Below are 19,641 nucleotides of genomic sequence, written 5' to 3' on the forward strand. Positions count from 1 at the left end.
AGGCCAGCGAGCCTGAGTGACTGTTCAAAAACTAAACGATGCGAACGGGACACGGGCAGCGTCATCAGCCTGGGTTAGGATCTGTGTCAGGTTCGGAGGATTTGGACTTGATGGAAGTTAACCCTTCAGTCATTGTAACACAGTCACCTTCTACTTTTATTGTTTTTACTGGTAAAAGCAGTCAAAAGCTGGCGTGTAGTATTTGATTTTAGACTTAGAAACAGGCTCATTCACGTCCGTTTCTTGAAGAGCACAGCCCCCAAAACGTCACGGCGTTCTTTCCCAGGCCGAGGAGCCAAGGGGACAGGCTAAGCCAGCAAAGGCCTCAGTGGGGCTACCCACGCTCGGGGCTGCCGTGGACCAGGGCGCGCCGCAGGGAAGGAGACGTCTGGCCTGCTCACAGGACCCCGAGACCTATCCTGTCGTTCACGTCTGGTTGGTTGGTTTTCCTTGTTAAGAAAAAAGCGAGATGTGGCACGTGTTGGTCGGACGGAGCTGTAACGCCGGCCAGTGCTTTGGAGCTGCACCGATGTCACCGTTCCCCACGGTGACGGTGCTTTCTTACACTTAGTATAAATCGGAGGGAGCTGGGACACAGCCTGGCATGCAGGGGCCCCTTCACATTGTCTCTAGGGAGCTGAACCCCCGCAGCAGCCACTCGAGTGTTCGTGTCACTCGCTAGACTTTGAGCACCTGCCTGACTTCAGTGTGTCCTGCAGAGCTGGCGTGGATGTGTCATAATAAAGCAAAATATAACGTGCATTCCAAATTCTGTTTTTCCCTGGTAGGGTTTGACAGCTGGACTGTGTGACAAGGGGGGTGACCCCAACGTTTGTTAAGGACAAGTTCAAATTAATGTCAACCAAAACTGCTTCCTTTCAGCCATGTTTGGGACGCTGGTATCGAGGGTTCAGCTGTCCTCCCAATGCACGCTGTACCGCTCTCTGGGTGTTCCTAATAAAGAAAACTGCACCTCCCCGTCTGGACTCATTTTCCCTGCAAACCCCGACTCATGGCACCTGGGTGCTTAGCAGGATCTTAAACCACCTCGTGTGGAAACGGAATGTCTTAAAGGTCCAATGTGCTCTAGGTAACAGTTTTAAAAAATTAAACATCTTGGGATGGCTGGCATCAACTGCAGAATCTTGAAGACCCTTGGGTGTTATCTTAGAGAAGAGATGCCTAGGAGCCTTGCCCTGAAGAGCAGCGAGTGTTCAGTGGCACCGCAGGGGGCGGGGAGAAGGGATGAGGTCACATCACCACGAACACCCGCGGCTGCTCCACGCGCCCCACGGGGAAGGTGCCGCAGGAGGCTGGTGAGGAATGTAAACTCCGTTTCCTCCCTTTAAATGCCCTTTCAGCCCTAAAACAAAGTGGGGGGGAAGGTAACTATGTTGTGAAAACAGCTTTTTTATGAACTTGATCAACGTTTTCCTTAAAATAAGATTTTAAAAAAGAAAGAAACGGAGCCCTTTATTCCCAAGAACTGTTCTGTGGAATTCCCACATGGCAGGAACGACGGGCAGACGCTCCGGCTCAGACGGCGCAGGTGGGCGTTAAGAGGGTCCCCGGGAGGCTGTCAGTTTCTGGGGGAGGTGACGGTGCAGCTTGTTCCGCGTTGCACCCCGCGGGGCGGCCGGTGGGGCGGGGGCGGGGCAGAGCCTCCCAGCGGGGCGCGTCCCCGGTGCGGTGCCCGGAGCCCCGAGCGGCCAGCCCGCCTGCCCTGCTCCCGCGCAGCGTGGAAACCTCCACCGCGGGGTGAGGAGGCGGAGCCCTGCTCTGGGCCCACCTGCTGCGGGACAGGGGGCGGCGCCTGCCCGGCGGGCCGCGGGTCGCTAAGGGCAGAGCAGCGTCTCGGCACGGAGAGCGCCCCGGTCCCCACCGCGCAGGCCCCTGAGCCGCCGAGGGAGCGCGGGGACCCGGAAGGCAAAGGACGCGCGTCCAGGAACCCAGGTCCGGGGAGACCGTGACGGACGGGAGAGTGAGGTGGGCGCCACGACGAAGCCCGATGGGATTCGAGGGCGGACCAGGGCAGCGGTGGGCGCAGGGGTGTCAGTGAGCAGAGCGCGCTGGGCCGAGGCTGGGCACGAGAAGGGGCGGACAGGCGGGCGCGGGGGCCGTGGGGCGCCCGGGGAGGGGGGGTTAGGAAGGGACTCGGGGAAGAAGAGCAGCAGCTGAGAGTCGAGGATGGGAAAGGCCTCGAGAGAACGATCCGCCCACGCTAGAACGAGCAGGGAGCCCTGGCTGGTGGGGCTCGGGCGGGCCGCCGGCCTGCAGACCGGAACGTCGCCGGTTCAATCCCCCGTCGCGGCGCAGGCCCGGGCGGCGGGTTCAGCCCCGGTCGGGGCGCGCAGGAGGCACCCGATTCGTGTTTCTCTCCCTCCAAAAATAAGTAAGTCTTTACAAAAAAGGAAGAGCAACGTAAGACTAATCAGAAGGATGAGGGGAGGGGAGGGGCTTCGCAGAACGTGTGCATGTGCGCGCTTGTGTAAAGTCACGCGAGTGTGGGAAACAGAAGCCTGCGCACTGACCAGCCACACGGAGGCAGAGACGGGAGAGGGCGCGGGAACCCAAAAAACGCCCCCCCCCACGCCCCGTACACACAGGAGGGTTACACGGGTGTGTCTACGTAGTGAGGTGTGCGCGCGCGCAGGAAGTTAAAGAACTAGCGGAAGTGCCTGCTGGGCTCAGAAACCACACGCGTGACGGTGTCAGCTCCCACCTGAGCCACAACGTCCAGCTGTAGAAAACGACCTTCACGGAGACGGAAGCTTTAGGTGCAAATCTGGCTCTGCCCGTTTATAAGCCGCTTGATTTCTCTGGGTCCCTTTCCTCCTCCAAAATCAAGGCCAAGAATCCCCGCCTCGCCATGTTTGGAGGCCCAAGTGAGCGCATCGTGAAAGGGCTTTCTAAAGGAACGTTTCTGTTGGTTTAAATAAAAATCTGTCTTTTCAAACATTCCAAGCCCTGCCTGGTGTGGCTCGGGGGACTGAGTGTCGGCCTGTGAACCAAAGGGCCCCCGGTTCGATTCCCAGTCAGGGCACAGGCCTGGGTTGTGGGCCAGGTCCCCGGTTGGGGGCGCACGAGAGGCAACCCCACATGGATGCTTCTCTCCCTCTCTCTCCCTCCCCAACTCCTCTCTAAAAATAAATAAATATCTTTTTTTAAAAATCCCCAAACTCAAGGCTTAATGCAGAAGAGCTTTATTCTGTGGCCGGTGGATGCCAAGTGCATGTTCAGACCACACGGGCCCCCCCCCGGTCGCCCCTGCAGGCCACGCTGCGCACAGCCGTGCGTGGTGAGCACCCAGGGGTCGGGAGGCCCGGGCTCGGGCGCAGAGGCCGTGCGACCTGGAGCAAGCTCGCGGCCTCTGCCAGGCGCCTCTGCTCCTAAAGCAGCTGCTGCGCGCACACCGTGGACGGCCGTGAGCCCGGCCCGCGGGCGGAGCTGTTCGCAGTGACCAAGGGCTGCAGACCTGGCCTTGCTCCTGCCACGCCGTCTGCACGCGCCCCCAGTGGGGAAGGGGACGCACTGGGCCCCAGGGTGGGTGCTAAGAAACTGCAGGAGGGAAATCCCAGTAGAAACGAGCCCGGTCTCTACGGAAATAAAGATTCATTAGCGAGAACCTGTTCCTTCCCACAAGGGATCCGAAAGCAAAGGAAAGCGCCTCAGCCGTGTCCTCTCCTCGGCCTGGAGCGAGATTCCGGCCTGGGAATAAGTGAACATTTCTGAACCGTCCTCGTGATAAAAATTCAAGGAGAGCGGCGGACGCTTCTGATGGAAGACGGTCTCCCCACCGCCGAGGCCCGACAGCCCAGGTCTGCTCTGTGGGAGCGACTTCCGTGTGTGTGTGAGCACGTGGGCACGTCACGGACAAGTGCTGGCGTCGCTGCTTAGCAGCCTCTGTACGGGCCGCGCCATGGTGAAGCCTCGAACCACGGCCCACGGCGACTCTTGGCCGGGGGCACCGAGGGCGGACGCTGCGCCGGAGGCCCGCCGGGGGCCGGGACCGACTGCTCCGGCAGCAGCACACTCTGCGGGGACAGCCTGGGGCGGCTCTGTGACAGGACTGTGGACCTGGCCACGCAGAGGCACTGGCCGTTACCGAGCACGGCCGCCTGGGCAGTCCTCGCCCCTCGTCGTCAGCACTGTCCCCAGCTACCGGCTGGGACCGCAGAGACGATGGCCGGGGCTCTGCCCTGGGGGTCGGGCGGGCTCCACGGGAACACGCGGGGGTGCTCGGAGCCGGGCATCCTGCCGCTTCCTCTGCATCCCGGCAGCCAGGACAAGGCCCAAGGCCCGGCCTCCAGCGCTAAGAGGCTGAAGAAACCCCACCTCTCAGGAGCGGCAACAGGACAAGGCGGAAGTCAGGAGCGCCTGGAGGGATAAGCATCGGGACGGGGTACAGTAACCCTCCCCCAAAGGAAGACCTGATGGTGGCCTTGATCTACAGAAAGTCAGTCCCTTTTCTTAGAAGTCGGCCCTCACTGGCCTGGCCCCTCCTTTCCTCGTCTCCCTACTTCACCTCAGCACAGGTGGGGGGGGTTTTTTTGCAGTAAAAGTTCAGTTCCACTCTAGGGATTCAACAAAGCTCCCAACTCTGTGGCTAGAAAACAAATAACAGTTAAAAACGAAAACAGACGAATTCTCGGCCTCCAGCGTGAAGCAACCACAGAACAGAGTGAGTCAGGAAACGCAAAGATCAACAACTGGACTTTAATGAATAATTTTGGTAAAAGAGGTTTTGCACAGATATGTAGATACAAAGCAGACAGAAAAGAACGAAGACCCGTTCTCTCCCCAAGTACGTCTTGGTGCAGCCATGACCACGTGTAACTTGACATACATTTCAGCTGAAAGACCCGGAGTGAACACATGTTCACAGCTGCACGAGAGACGCAGGCATTCACTGTCCCCACACTGCACGCTTTGACTTGCTCCTCTCACTGACGGGGCTGCCTTGTCAAGCTCTCCTCGGAGAAAACCCAGGGGAGGAGCGCCTCCCAGACCGCCACCCGTCCGAGCCTCACTGGGCAGGGACACAGCCCTAAAGTGGCTCCACTCTCAAAACAACGGACAAAGTGCTGGAGTCGCTCTCACACTCAGGACAGCTTCTGAAAAAGAGTGAGTTACACGGAGCTCCCCTGGTGCTGGTGGGATGTGGTCCATCTGCGCGGCTCCCGGATCCACCTACAGGGACGTGGAGGGGGAGCCGGCTCCGGAGACGCCCCCCCCAGGGCCCGAGTTACGCTCCCAGGCCCCGCAGCACGTGCTGAAGGCAGACGCGCACCCTGTCCAGCTCCGCGCTCCCTGCGGGTGTGAAGCACGCTGACCTCTGGCAGCTCCTGTCCTGACCGCAGAAGGAAGGTCATCAGCAGAACGCGGTTCCAGGGGCCCCGACTGCGTGCTCCCACCGCCCGGGGCTGTCCGCACCCCCGAGGCGGCCGGTGACCGGCCCTGCGGCCGGGGTGTCTCCGTGGTGTGGGACCCTCCAGGCCCCGCAGAACGCTCAGCACCACCGGCTGTGCACTAACCCCAGCAGTCCTGAGCCCGACACCCACGCACTCCCAGCGGCCCCTCGGTGAGAACCTCGGGCTCGCGTCCGAGATCCGGGCCGGCCGCTCCGCCACTTCCACAGGGAGCAGGGACGGGACTGGAGAGGGACGCGGTGTCGCGTGTGACAGGGCCAGGCGCGCCCCGTGCAACCCCTCCCGAGCCCAGGCGCGCACGACGCTCACAGAGGACGCCCGTCTACGAGGACGGGACAAACCCCGGCGCTGCAGCGTCAGTCCCCGCACGCCGCTGCCCCCGAGAGCTGCTGCTGCCTCTGCTCCAGGACCTGCTGGCTGAGGAGCTGCTGCTGCCTCTGTAGGAACTGCACCACCTCCGGGCTGCGCAGCAGCGACTGAAAAGGAAGAAACCAGACGCCGAGTGACCGACAGCACTCCCCTCACGGCCCGACCGGGTTCCCGCGGGGACCCCTCTCTGGAGCGTCCCCGCACCAGGGCGGCCTGCTCAGAAACAGAACTTGCCGAGGCTAAACCCGTCTGCGCCTGACCCGCAGCCGCTACACTGCCCGGCAGGAACAAGACCTGATGCAGTCCATCCACAACCTAAGCCAGCGGGGGAGAGCGGGTGCTGGGGGTGCCTGACTGTGCTGTACAGCTGTCCTGACTGTCCCCCTTCGCCCCCTCCACCCAGCTCCCCACCAGGGTTCACCTCCACGGGTCACGCGTAAACGCCCTGGTGCCCCATTCCCCACACTGTACTGTGCACCCTGTGGCTGCGCTGTGACCGCCTGTTTGCGCTCTTCAGTCCCCTCCCCTCTTCACCCATCCCCCACACCCCCTCCCACCCGGGAACCATCAAAACGCTCTGTATCCATGATTCTGTCTCTGTTCTTCTTGTACTTTCTCTTAAGTCCCATTAACATTCTATATAATAATGGCCTGGTGATGATGAACTCCTTTAGCTTTACCTTGTTTGGGAAGCACTTCATCTGCCCTTTGATTTTAAATGATAGCTTTGCTGGGTAGAGTAGTCTTGGCTGTAGGCCCTGCTTTTCATCACATGGAATACTTCTTGCCAGTCCCTTCTTGTCTGCAAAGTTTCTTTTGAGAAATCAGCTGATAGTCTTATAGGCACCCCTTTGTAGGTAACTCTCTGCTTTTCTCTTGCTTTTAGGATTCTCCCTTTATCTTTCACCTTTGGCATTTTAATTACGGTGTGTCTTGGTGTGGTCCTCCTTGGGTCTAGCTTGTTTGGGCCTCTCTGTGCTTCCTGGACTTGTATGTCTATTTCCTTTGCCAAATTAGAGAAGTTTTACTTTTTCAAAAACATTTCCAGTTTCTTACTCTTTCTCTTCTCCTTCTGGCACCCCTATGATGCAAATGTTGGAAGGCCTGAGGTTGTCCAAGAGGCTGCTTACACTGTCCTTGTTTGGGGGGGGGAGTGTCTTTTTTTCTTCTTGTTCTGATTGGTTTTTGCTTCCTTACATTCCATATCATTGATTTGATTCGCGGCTTCATCCCCTCTCCTGTGGTTTCTCTGTGAACTGTTATTTAAATTAGTGTGTCCTTTGCTTCTGACCGGATCTTTTTTATGCTGCTGAGTTCCTCACTAAGTTCCCTGAGCAACCTTATAACCAGTGTTTTGAACTCTGCACCTGAAGTTTATCTCCATTTTGTTTAGCTTTTTCTGGAGTTTTGTTCTGTTCTTTCATTTGGGCCATGTTTCTTTGTCTCCTTGTTTTGGCACCTCCCTGTGTGTGTTTCTATATATCGGGTGGGGATGCTTTGACTCCGTGTCTTGGTAGTGTGGCTAATGTAGTGGCTGTCCTGTAGGGTCCAGGGGCACAGCCTCCCCTGTCACCCAGGCTGGGTACTCGAGGTGCGCCCTTCGTGTGGGCTGGGCACACCCTCCTCATGCGGGGCAGCCTTGGCTGCTGTGGGCAGGTCAGTGGGAGGGACTTACCCTGCTCAGGGTCGTGGCCGAGCACGGCAGGGTTCCAGGGCATACCAGCCGGGGCACAACTCAAGGCTGGTGACCAGTCTAACGATTTTTAAAATCTTAAAAGCTGTTGTAACAAACGACTTTCATTAATAACTTGTAGCTACTTTACAGACAGACACTTACCAGTCTTTTCTGATTTAACACTTGTTCTAAAAGTGTCGGTCTGGCAGGCCGATCCCCAAAGGCTCCCGTCCTCTGCTTGACGATGGAGAGTATGTTATCTGCACTCTCCTGGGATAAACGACAAAAATGCAAACAGCATTAACATCTAACACAGTAACCCACGGTCACAGGCACTTCAGTGATGAAGTGCACGGGCCTTGGTTCTCTTGCTGCCTGTCCAGTCCCCTCGGGGCTGCGGGAAAGCCCTTCACCAGATCGCAGGCGAAGCGCTGACACTCCCTCCGCTCCCTCAAGGATCTCCAGCCCGGGATCCCGTCTCCCGAAGGGCCTTGAAACCGACAGTGGGGCAGGAGTGGCGGTGGTGTGGGGAGCAAAGAGTTACTTGTGAGCTGGTTTCTTTTTCAATTGACTTGAGGGAGAAAACGCGGAGAACATGGATTTGTTGTTCCGCTTATGGTGCATCACTGATTCCTGCCCGTGCTCTGACTGGGGCGCGACCCCACCACCCTGGTGTGTCAGGACGCTCCCTAACCACTGAGCTCCCTGGCCAGGCGCTATTTTGATATTTAAAAATGCCAAGTAGATGCTGAACGCTCTCCTCACAGAAAGCTGTCCAGCCAAAGCAAGGTCGCCGGCCTTGGCCGCAGTGCAGGCACTCCACGGGGACCTACACATCGTTAACGGGACACCCTCATTCGCCTTCTCTGCCCGATGGACAACAAAGCGAGAAAGGGGGGGCAGGGGAACACCGCCTAAGGCAACAGCAGACAAAGCCCGCACACCCTGGAGGCCGGCAGGGGAACCGCCGCCGCCGCGGGGCGGGAGCCCGGGGCCCACGAGCGTCAGCACCGGCCCGGCCCTGAAACGGCACCGGGCCGGCGGCCTTGTTCCCAGCGAGCAGGGCGCTCCCTGCCGCGCACGAGCCCACGGGCAGCGACAGGGCCTTCACGGCCCCGGTGTCCCCACGGGCGCACCGCGCTCTCGCTGACCGCGCCGCCCGGGACAGGGACGCGGCACCACCGGCCGCCCCCAAACCCAAAGCCACGGGGAGCTTCGGGCTGCGGGCTGAAGCCCTCCGCCCCGTCGGAGCCGGTCCTCCTCTGACCCCCTCCCACGGCCTCCACTTCTCTCGTCGTGAGGTTACCGGCCCGTTGTTAAACGTCCAATCCCGGAACGTTTAGGCTTCAGAACGCAAGCGTCTGTAAGAAGAGGGCTGACATCCGGAGAGGAAAAGGACTCTCCCCCTTCCCCCCCCACAGTAACCTTATTCAGGGGCCTGTCTTCTGTTCATCACAGTTACCGCGGTCACTTGGTTAACAACCATCACTCCGTCCTGCGACGTCTGCCCCCGCGAGGTGCGCGCGCCACCCTAGGCCTGGGCCCCTCCGTCGCCACGTATCCCTGGACCCCCTTTCTGTGGGGCCGCCCCGTTTTCGCGCGCACTGAAGCGGGGCGCTGAAACTCACAACGTCAGCGTCGCCAAGTCCCAGAGGCCCGCAGGGGACAGAACCTTGACTCGCCCCGCGCAGCGCCCGCAACCCCGGGAGTTCCCACCAAGGGCTGCGAACGCTCTTGGTCCTGAAGGGCGGGCGGCCCGGGGGCTGCGAAGGGCGCCACCGCTCAGGGGCCGCCCACTCGGGTTCGGCCGGAAGAACGCGTCCCCGTGGTTCCCACCCGAGCGGTCACCCCGCGACCGTGCGCAGTAAACCTGCGGCCCCGTGGATGCCGAGGGCCGCCGCCGGCCGCTCTGCGCGCTGGTTCCCTGGGCCCCGTTCGCGCGGCTCTCAGACACGCGCACTGAGTGGGACACACTTCGTCCGTCCTGACCCCGATCACGCAGGAAACCCCGGTTCTCGGCAATCACCGCGCGGCCTTGCTGCCCCCACCGCGGCACGACCCCCACGTCGCCACCGGCGGCCCCGCCAGGACCCCGAGGCGCCTTCCCCTCCGCCGGCCGCACTGGAGCCCACGCCGGTGGGGAGGCAGCCCCGTGACTCCCCGACAGAAACCCCCACTCAGACCCCGAACCCCAGCCCCACAGCCCGGCATTCAGACGGAACAAAAGCGGGCGCAGACCCTCTGCCCAAATTTCTTCCGTGAATTGTTCACAAGGTCCCACGCTGGCTGGGGGGGCGCGCGCCTGCTGTCGTCCCCAGTGTCCCCCGCGCGCTCTCCCTTCCTAGGACGGCCCCCCGAGTCCGAGGGGCGCGGCGCGGGGGGACACGGAGGCTCCGGCATCAGGCTGCCCGGGCGCGCGTGCCCGCGGGCTCCACGACCCCGGCCGAGCCACCTCCCCCGCGCCCGCCTGCCCGCCCCGCCGCCGCAGGTCTCCCGCGGGCCCTCCGCAGACCCCTCCCGCTCCGCTCGGCCCCGGAAACACCTGCCGTCCCGGGCTCCTACCTCTGCCGGCCCGCTCCGCTCCGCCAGGGCGCGCCCCGCACCCACGGACTCCCCGTCCCCGCGGCCCGGCCTCGGGTCGCGGCGGGGCCCGCCTCCCCCGACACGTGCGCCCCCGCGCGGGGCCCTCCCCCCGGGCCCCCGCCGCCCCGTACCTCCAGCCGGGCCCCGGCCGGGGCGCCGCCCGCGCAGCACAGCGCCTGGTCGCTCTTCTTCTTCTTGTACTTGTCCTTGTACATCTTGTTGCGGTGGCGCTTGCACATCCACGGCTTGCGCTGCTTGGCCAGCTGGCTCGTGGTCTCGCGGCAGCCCGCGTACGTGCACGTCTTGCTGCCGCCGCCGCCGCCCGCGCCCCGCCGCCGCCCCGCGCCGCCGCCCTCGCCCCCGGAGCGCGCCTCCTCGTCCTCCAGCTCCTCCGGGCTGGCCGCGCTCTCGCCGCCGCCCGGCGGGTCCGACGTGTCCAGCAGGTCGGCGTCGTCCTCCGCCGCCTCGTCCTCGCCGTCCCCCGCCGCGTCGCACAGGCACTCGAGGGGCCCGCCCGCCCCGCCGCCGTCCGGGGCGCCGCACGGCCGCATCACCAGCAGGGCGACCTGCGGGGCCGCGCCCGGGACGGCGGCGGGGGCCCCGGGGCGCAGCGCCACGCCCGGCCCCGCGCCCTCGGCGGCGCCCGGCCCCTCCGTGATGCTGAGACCCGGCGGGGGGCCCACGAGCCCAACCTCCCTGCGCCCTCGGGGTCCCACGCCTCTCGCAGGCGGACTCGGCCCGGCGACAGGAAAAGGGGCGGTGCCGCCGGGACGTCCGAACTGCGCCTGCGCGTCAGCGTCCGTGCGCAGGCGCTGCCCGGCGGCCGGGGGCGGGGCGGGAGGGGCGGGGCGTCCGCCGGCGGGGCTGACTGCGCAGGCGCGGGCCTCACGGACGGCCGGGCTGACTGCGCAGGCGCGGGTCCCGTGGGAGGCTCGCGGCTGCTGCTCCTGCGTGGCCGTGCGGTCCCGTCCGCGGCGCTGCGAGGGCCCGCGCCTCTTTTCTTGCTCGTGTGTTCTCCTTCATTCCTTCCCGGGACCCTGCGCTGTCTAACGCGCCTAGCACTCTGTCGTGGAGCCGCACCACGCTGCAGTGGCGTGGGGCACAGAACTAGAACGAAGAACCCAGAAATGTGCGTGGAATCGCTGAAGACCCCGAACGGGCACCGCGGTCCTGAAAAACGAGCGCCGAGTCGGGGCGCTCACGCCGCCCGCCGTCCGGCCGCGCTGCGAGCCCACGGGCGTCCCCGCCGCAGGGTCCGGGCACGAACACGGACGCGCGGGCCGGCGGGACGGAGGGGACGGCGGGGACCACGCCCGGGCGGCTGCGGTCCATCCGCGTTGGACGGAGGGGCCACACTGACCCGCGTCGGGCAGGAAAGCACGTCGGGTCACCGGACAGACACGCACCAGAGCGGGAGCCCTTGGCCGTAGTTCCTAGTATCTCAGCAGCAAGGGAGACAAAGTAAACAAATGGGGCATCACATTAAAACTTTTTGCACAATTAGACCATCAAAATGAAAAGACATCCCGCTGGGTGGGAGAACGTATTTGCCAATGATGCATCGGATAAAAGGTCAATATTCAAAATTTAAAAAGAATTCATACCAGTCCACCAAAAAGAAACAATCCAAGTGAAACATGGGCAAATATGTCCCCCAAAGAGGACACCCGGGTGGCCGACAGACACAGGAACAGATGCTCACTGTCACTAATCGTCAAGGAGATGCAAAGTAAAACCACGAAGAGATGTCACCTCACCCCCGTCAGGATGGCCATCATCAGTAAGTCATCAAACACGTGCTGGCGAGGACGTGGAGAAAGGGGCCCTCGTGCCCTTTGGGGGCGGGAATGCAGATGGGGCGGCCGCTGTGGGAAGCAGGATGGAGTTATCTCGAAAAATTAAAACTGAAACTGCCTTATGACCCAGTGATTCCACTTCTGAGAATCTATGTGACGAAATCTGAAACACTGATGCAAAAGGATACATTATGCGGAGCGAAATAAGCCAGAGACAGACACGTACCATGAGATTTCACTTACATGTGGAATTTAATGAGCACAATAAGCAAATAAAACAGAAGCAAACGGATAGAGAAAACAGACTAGAAATAAACTGCCGGGGGGGGGGGGGGGGCTGGGAGAAAGAGATGACGGGACGAAGAAGAAAAGTGCCAGGTTTACTGAACCCAGTTAAGATCCTCTTTCCTGTTCACCCAGCTGGTTTATTACCGCTTCTTTCTGGCTTGTCACCACGTCCCGCGTGTCCTCGCGGGCAGTCCCACAGCACACGGAGCGCCCACTCGATCAGACTACCCCTCGATTCCACCCCAAGTCAAGCCTCGTTCCATCACCATTTATTCCTCTTTCACCTTCTTCTACCTCCTCTGCCTCCCTTCCCCTCTGGGGATCACTGTACTGCTGCCTGTGTTTATGGGGTGTTTTTTATTTTCATTCCAAAATTTAGAGGCTCAAGCTATGGCCACAGATCTTCTGGCCCAACTTCTTTTCCCTCACTTTCCAAAGCAGAATATGCACCAGAGCTTCCGTGATGAAACGGACACATGCACAGACCCTGGGACGGCCTTGATTCTCGCCGCTTCTGCCGACTTCTGAGGCTAGTGCCATGAAGTCTCGGTGGGTCAGTTCCCACGGGTCAAGGGCTGCACTGGGCCCTTCTCCTTGGAGGGAGGAGCAGGGAGTTGCTCCTGCCCGGTTGCTCCGTCTTGGGAGCCCTTTGCACCCTCCTGAGTGTGTGGTTACACCCGATTCTTTCTCTCCACTTCCTGTCCTTCATGTTTTCTCCCACGCGCTTCCATCATCCTACCTACTCTGCGTGTGAGTTGCTTACCTTGTGATTGTCGGTCTCAACCACTGCAGTGCAAACCTCTTGAAGGATTTTTGTGGAAAGATATGTGAGAGTGCTTGCAAACTTTAAAGTCGCGTTTTTTTTCCAGTTCTTGGCACCCAGGACGACTTAGTAATGCTGGCAGATGGGCTGAGCTGGCTGATTTAGGCAAAGGCGCAGAAGCCTCGAAGGTGCCGGGCGTCCGCAGACACCACCTTATCGCAGCCCAGCCTTCCTAGGGTCACTTCAAGCCTGACCGTGACCCGGAACCTTCCAGCGTCCCCGTAAGGGCCATAAATCGCCGGAGTCTTTGCTCTGTTTCTCCGCCGCCAGGACCTGGGCTGGGACCTGATTTGGTCACAGACAGACACCTGCAGCTCTTGGGAGTGGGATTGGCGAGGAGTTTAGTTTACAGCGTAACAACGTGGGCCAAGGTCATGAGAGCTTAAGTTAGGGGTGTAAACACATAGAAGAGGAGTTCGGGTTACGGAGGCAGGGCGGGTGGATGGTAAGGAGAAAAAAAAACGGGAAAATCTGACTCTTCAGGAGACCAAGTTCTAAACGAGGTTTGCTTGGTATTTGCACATACATACAGCATTACCACGTGTCAGGCAACGTGGCGCTGGGTGGTTTCCGTGCCATTTCCTATTTAATCTTTCCAACCTGTAAGGAGTTACTATTCTCGCTACGTCTGAACTCCTGCCCTGTGTTGCGTGGCGTGTAGGTTTGATTGAACAAAGCAGGAAGATGCAGAAGTATCTCTCTTCGTCAGAGCAGAGTCATAAGAAATAAGTCACAGAGTGTATACAGTATCATGGCGGTTTTGGAAACGGAACTTTAAACAGGCAAAGTTTTAAGTGCCGTAAGTTTGCTGCTGCATCGAGTTTTACTGGTGCATTAGTCACCCCTCGTGTGGAAAATACTGAGTCAGAGAACATGGGCTGAAAAGGAGGGTCCACGTGGGGACAGATTAGGAGGGGAGGGGAGGTGTGGGGGGGGGAGGGACAGGGGCACGTGGGCGTGTGGAGGAAGCGCGTGCAGGAGCCAGAGCTGTGTGGTAACACTCAGTTCTGAGCTAACACTGTTTCCAAGGCTAGGAGCTGAACAGATATTTGTAGCAGGAAAAACGACTCTCCTCCCACCCCCTCACTCCAACCACCCAGGCTGGATCTGAATAGGGCTTTATGCCCATCTCTGGGCTTCTTTCCACAAAGCTGCTAGAAGAATCTTTCTTAAAAAGACATTCAATGATTTAACTTCTGTTTAAAATCCTTCAACAGGTTCCCACTGCACTCAGAATAATCAGCGAGACTCCAACCCCAACCTCCCAGTCCCTGCCCAGTCTCCCCCCGCTCCCCGTCTGACTTCACCTCCGTCCCCAGCTCTCTGCCCCCTGTGCTCACACAGCGGAGCCCCGTCCCGCCACGGGGCCTTTGCACATGCTCTTCCCAGCATGCCTCAGTACTTACATATACTCGTGTAAGAAAGGCCCACCTTAACCACCACATCTTGAGCAAGATTCCCTTGTTGTCTGTCATTTCACCATTTTAAAGTTTATTTATTTATTTTTAGAAAGAGGGGAAGGGAGGGAGAAAGAGAGGGAAAGAAACATCAGCGTGTGGTTGCCTCTTGCACGCCCCCAACTGGGGACCTGGCCCACAGCCCAGGGCTGTGCCCTGACTGGGAATCGAACCAGAGACCCTTTTGTTCGGAGGCAGGTACTCAGTCCACTGAGCCACACCAGCCGGGGCAGTTTCACCATTTTAGTCTCTTCCAAGTGCTCATTGTACCCGTGACTGTGCAAATTATTTGTTCGTTTGATTGCATGGGAGTCTTCACCAGACTGTACGCTTTGTGAGGGCAGGAGCCACACCTGTTGGCTACACTGTTTCTTTAGCAAATACCTGGTGGCCATAGGGTCCCCTCACGGGTGTCAGGGTGGTCCCCATCCTACCTCAGCGGGCACCTGACCTGGCTTGAAGAGAAGCAGCCAGTCCTTGCCGTGATGGGACGGCGAGGTCGGGGCCCCCGCGGCAGTCAGGAGGGGCGTTGCCAGGGCTGGTCTCTGGCTCTGGGCGGGCGTCTGGGCGTGACGTCGAGGGGCGCATCCACCGGGGCAGCCGGCGGGCTGTGGTGGCCACGGGAGGCAGGCTTCCGTGGAGCCCAGCGGACTTCGAAACCGGAGGCCTTCCCTTTCTTTGTGTCTGCTCTTGTTTTTGCTCTGGTTTGTGTAAAACAGCGTGTGCGCCCCTGAGCGTGTGAGTGTGTGTGCGCACATGGGGGCGCCGGGTCACGGGACAGAGCAAAGGCACGTGTCCTCTCCAAAGGGGACGCTCGGGGGAGAACGGGGCCCGGGGGCCCGGGGCTGCCCTTGGACGTGCTGCCTGCCCTCCGTCACCCACCCGAGCCCAGCCCCCCGCACGCACCCCCGGGCCTTCCCTCCTCCACGACTCCCCTCCGGGAAGCGAGGCCCTGGAGGCTTGGGGCCTGCGTGTGGTTCCCACGGGGACGGACCCCAGAGGACTTCCGAGAAGAAAGTGGGGCCTGGCAGTGCCTGGAAGGGGGAGTCTGCCTGGCAACAGAGGCAGACCCAGGCAGCGTGGCGGATCTCGGACACAGACCCGTTTCCTGGTTGGGCCGCGGTTCCCGCTGGATCGTGGGAGTGGTCGTGCTCGCGTGGGACGGAGACCATTCTCTCTCACTCGATAAAGCCCGTCCGGGAGCCCTTCTCACCTCGCCCTGACCTTGTGCGCGGGGTGCTGCAGGGACGCGGAGCCATGTGCCCGTGCTCCTGTCCCTCGTGCACTGAGCATGTGGCGGTGGCCGGCGGGGGGACTGGAGCTCAGTGCCCAGCAGGCAGTCCGCCGGCTCCGGGTGCGGAGCAGGAGCTGTGCGTGTGGAGGGACGGGCGGCCTGGGGAAAGGGCGGTGGCCTATGCCGGGGACAAAGGAAGACCTCCTGTCCCTCGCAGGCACACCTGAGCAGCATGCACGGCCCCTGCTGGGCCACAGCATGTCCCCCTGACCGTGAGCATCGTCTGGGTCCTGGTAGAACACACTGGCTCTCTGGCTCCGCTCCTGAGCATGGCTGTGGCCGGGGAACCTGAGTCCTTCCCAAGCCTACAGGTGACTCTCCCAGCCAGGGAAAGGGGGGACTCATAGCCCCAGAGGGCGGCGACCCTTCTGGAGGACGAGGGGAGACTGACGCTGGGCCACACAGTGTTGACTCTGCTTTGAGAGGACAGGCCGAAGTGATGGACAAGCCTTCTGGGGAGAGGAGCGTGTGGACCCCTCACTAAACCGGCAGGAGAAGGACCAGGCCTCCAGTGCGCTCTGCTCCTTGTCTCTCAGCCGGTCCTCTGCCCTGTCTGAACCTCTCAGGCAACACACAGTCACCTCCAGGGGTCTAATCCACTGCCCCGGCCATCTGCAAGGACAAGTCCTCCTCCCTGTCCTTGACTGTGGCTCCTGACCTCTCTGCTTAGCTGGAGACCAGGAACCATCGGGGAAATCGGGGAAGAGGACGGGGGACTATGCCTACGGGAAGTTTTAAGGGTAGTTCTATTTTCAGAAACCTTTACGTCGCCCCCAGGACAGGATAAAGTTACAGACCATACTCAGATTGTCCGTTCGTGGCCAGCTTGACCCTTTATTTTTAAAAACCACCTTATGCATGTCCTTTCTTCCTCGGTACCCAAAATAGCACAGGATTCGTCAAAGAGCAAAAGTGATCGTGTAGATGCCTCTGTCATCCTGCGTCGCTTTCACACAGCGTTTAACTGGGGATATGTGAACATATACACATTCTGAGGACACGTGTGTGCACACGCGCACACGCACGCACGGAGGACGCGGACAGGGATCCACAACGCGGAGCTTTCCTGGCCCGGCATCGGATGGCGCTCCGCCCCCCGCGGGCCTCCGAGGGCAGAGCATGCACAGGTTTCCCCACCCACCCTTCCGGGCAGCGACGGCCAGCAGGTCTCCCGGTGTTCGGGGGCCTTTGGTGGAGACGTGGTTCCGTGGGGTCTGAGTCAGCGAGGCTAGGGACTCAGAAGGAAAGCCGGTCGGCATCCCCCGGCCACAGCTCCCGGGGCCTCTGAGAACGAGGAGCGCACACCGCCCTGTATGTGAGATGCACGTCCCTTATCCCACTCCAGGGACAGGGCGGGGTTGCTGCACCGTCGACCCAAAGGCGTGTTGACGCTCCGCCACTTAAGACCCGTAAACGTGACCAAGAACGAGCTGGTAGCCGGGGGGCGGGGGGGGGAGGCCGTGTGCGTGGCAGAGGCTCTGCAAGCCGATGCTCCGGGCCGTTTCCTTTTGAAGTTAAATCAGACCCCTCCCTCTTGGGAAGCTGTAGTGTGCCTACTTGGCTGTGCCTTCAGGGGCCGCCTGGTCGCCTCCACGTTCCTGTCTGTGCGCGGGCCCACGGGCAAGGGCGAGCCCTGGAGCTCAGAGGTGCACGGTGGGCGCCCTGCGGGGGGTCCCGGGCCCACTCAGGCCCCAGAAGCTGCATATCTTGAGTATCTGCTGTGTTTACCGCAAACCCAGAGCATCCCACTAACACACAACCGCTAATGGCCAGAGACACGCAACGGTCACGGGGTGTATAGCGACACGCATGTGAGCAGTGCCGTTTCTAAGCTTTGCAACCTAATGAGAGGGAGGCAACGCCTGGCGTCTCCGAGGCTTCAGCTGATTCTGCACCAAAACTCTGAAGACCAGGAAACCGAACAAAGGGGTGTGCGGGGCTGCCCGGAGTTGTTACGGAGTAAAAACACAACTAAGTGCGTATCTTCCAAATGCTTAGCTCCTGCCGAGGGGCATTGGGGTATAAAATAACAACTTCTTGGTTTCTCCGCAGGAAGGCCTTATGACTGTCAGAGAAATAGAAAAAGCCTCAAGAGGGAGGAGTACTCGCACCTTGGAAACTGCATCATAACACGGAACGCGTCACGGTCTTGCCGTTAGAAGTTAAACTCTTCCCAGGCTTTTCCCATGGTAACTTAATGCGCCAACACATGTGACTCTCAGTTGCTAAAGTGACAGTAAAGAAATCATTAGCATAGTTCTGCCTCCAGTTTTAGAAATGTGATACATTAAATCACATTTTTTTTATTTGGTGTTTCCGCTTTACCTTTTAAATATGGAAAATGTCTTCTAATGAGCTCTGACTCCATGTTGTCTGTTTCTGCTGATTCGGCTGGTTTTGTAGTTTTGTAAGAGAATGAAATGCAGGTTCCATCCCCAGCGCCCACGGCAAGGCCCCTTGGGTGACTTCTGCGTCAGGTGGCCAGCAGAGTGGAATGAACTTGACCTTGAGAAAGCACACTCTCGATTCGTGCCGGCTCTGTGTGCGGTTGGCACCATTGCCGTCAGCCTTGGCCTCTCCATTCACAGAGGGAAAGGGTCATGAACGCAGAAAGGAGAGGTGGCCGAAGGGCGAGAAGCAGGTCTAACTGGCTGACAAGGGGCATTTCCCTTGGGTGGCGATGCTGCCCGGCAAGGGTGGTGGCCGCTGTGCGGCCTTCCTGGACGCCCCGTCCCCATCACGATGACGACAGGCTGGAGAGGGCAGACCTCTGGGAGGCGACGCTGCAGACCTCCAGGTTGGTGAAGGAGCTTCCCGCGTCGCTGGGGGGCTCTGGGCGCGAGGAACTGGAGGAGATGAGGTTTTTGAGCCTCTGGAGAGCGATGATTAAAAGCAGAAGCAGAAACACCAACAGGCTAAGGAATATGGAGACGTAGACGTAGACACTGGGCGGGTGGCCGGACGCCGGGGCCACCGCAGCGGTCAGGGACGTGGGCGGTGGTGCCAGGAGAGTCCCATTCTCTGCCTTCCCCAAGAACACCGACGGAGAGCCGGGCTCAGACATCCTTCAGTGGGCCGGAGAGCACGCACGTGTGTTGTGTGGGATAAGCACACGTATTATGGAGAGCAAACGTGTGTGTCGCAGAGAATAACCGTGTGTCGCAGGGAGTGAACATGTGTGTTATGGAGAATAAACATGTGTCGCAGAGAATAAACGTGTGTTGTGGAGAATCAAATGTGTTGTGGAGAATAAGCACATGTGTTATGTGGGACGAGCACGCATGTTATTGAGAACAAACGTGTGTTTATAGAATAAACGTGTTGCGGAGAGTGAACGTGTGTTGTGGAGAATAAACGTGTGTTGCAGAGAATGAATGCGTGTGTTGTGGAGAACTAAACATGTGCTATGGAGAATAAGCACATGTGTCATGGAGAATGAAACGCGTGTGTTATGGAGAATAGCCACATGTGTTCCGAGCCAAAGTTCCACGCGGGGGCCGCAGAGGCCAGCATCGGCATTGTGTCCGTAACGGCTTCAGCAATACTTTCCGGCAGCTGAGTCTGCACCTCAAAGTTTTCTTGGTGTTCACACAAAGGCTGCAGGGCCCGGGGGTCCGCTGACCCTGGAAAACAAAGCAACAAGACCCCAAACATCTGAGTGCGTTATTCAGAAGGTGCCACATTCGGATCTCACGGTCCGTCTTCCCTTCGGGAAGGCTTAATTGCCGCGCCCACGAGGCCGGGGAGGGGGTGGAATAGCCCCCCACCCCCCCAGAGCAAGCCATGTTTGGGTCTTGACAGTGCACATGATGATATAAACATGAACTTCTACTTTATCTCAGCACCCCAGGTGCCAGGTTCCTCCAGGGAACTGGAGGTAAAAGGAAAAGGAAAAATACATTTCTGATGTGGGCCAGCTGCTGCGAT

General features: G+C 59.8%; 1 protein-coding gene across 1 annotated transcript; it reads right to left on the reverse strand.

The window, feature by feature from the left end:
- Positions 1 to 17,702: 17,702 nt before the first annotated feature.
- On the reverse strand, positions 17,703 to 19,043 carry SERTM1 (serine rich and transmembrane domain containing 1). The gene has a single exon (XM_090258426.1). The coding sequence runs from the start codon at positions 18,776 to 18,778 to the stop codon at positions 18,452 to 18,454; it is 327 nt and encodes a 108-aa protein (XP_090114552.1). The 5' UTR covers positions 18,779 to 19,043; the 3' UTR covers positions 17,703 to 18,451.
- Between the last annotated feature and the right edge of the window lie 598 nt (positions 19,044 to 19,641).

The sequence above is a fragment of the Furipterus horrens genome, unplaced genomic scaffold (assembly GCF_987537825.1).
Source record: "Furipterus horrens unplaced genomic scaffold, mFurHor1.1.pri manual_scaffold_12, whole genome shotgun sequence".
In the NCBI taxonomy this organism is placed as follows: Eukaryota; Metazoa; Chordata; class Mammalia; order Chiroptera; family Furipteridae; genus Furipterus; species Furipterus horrens.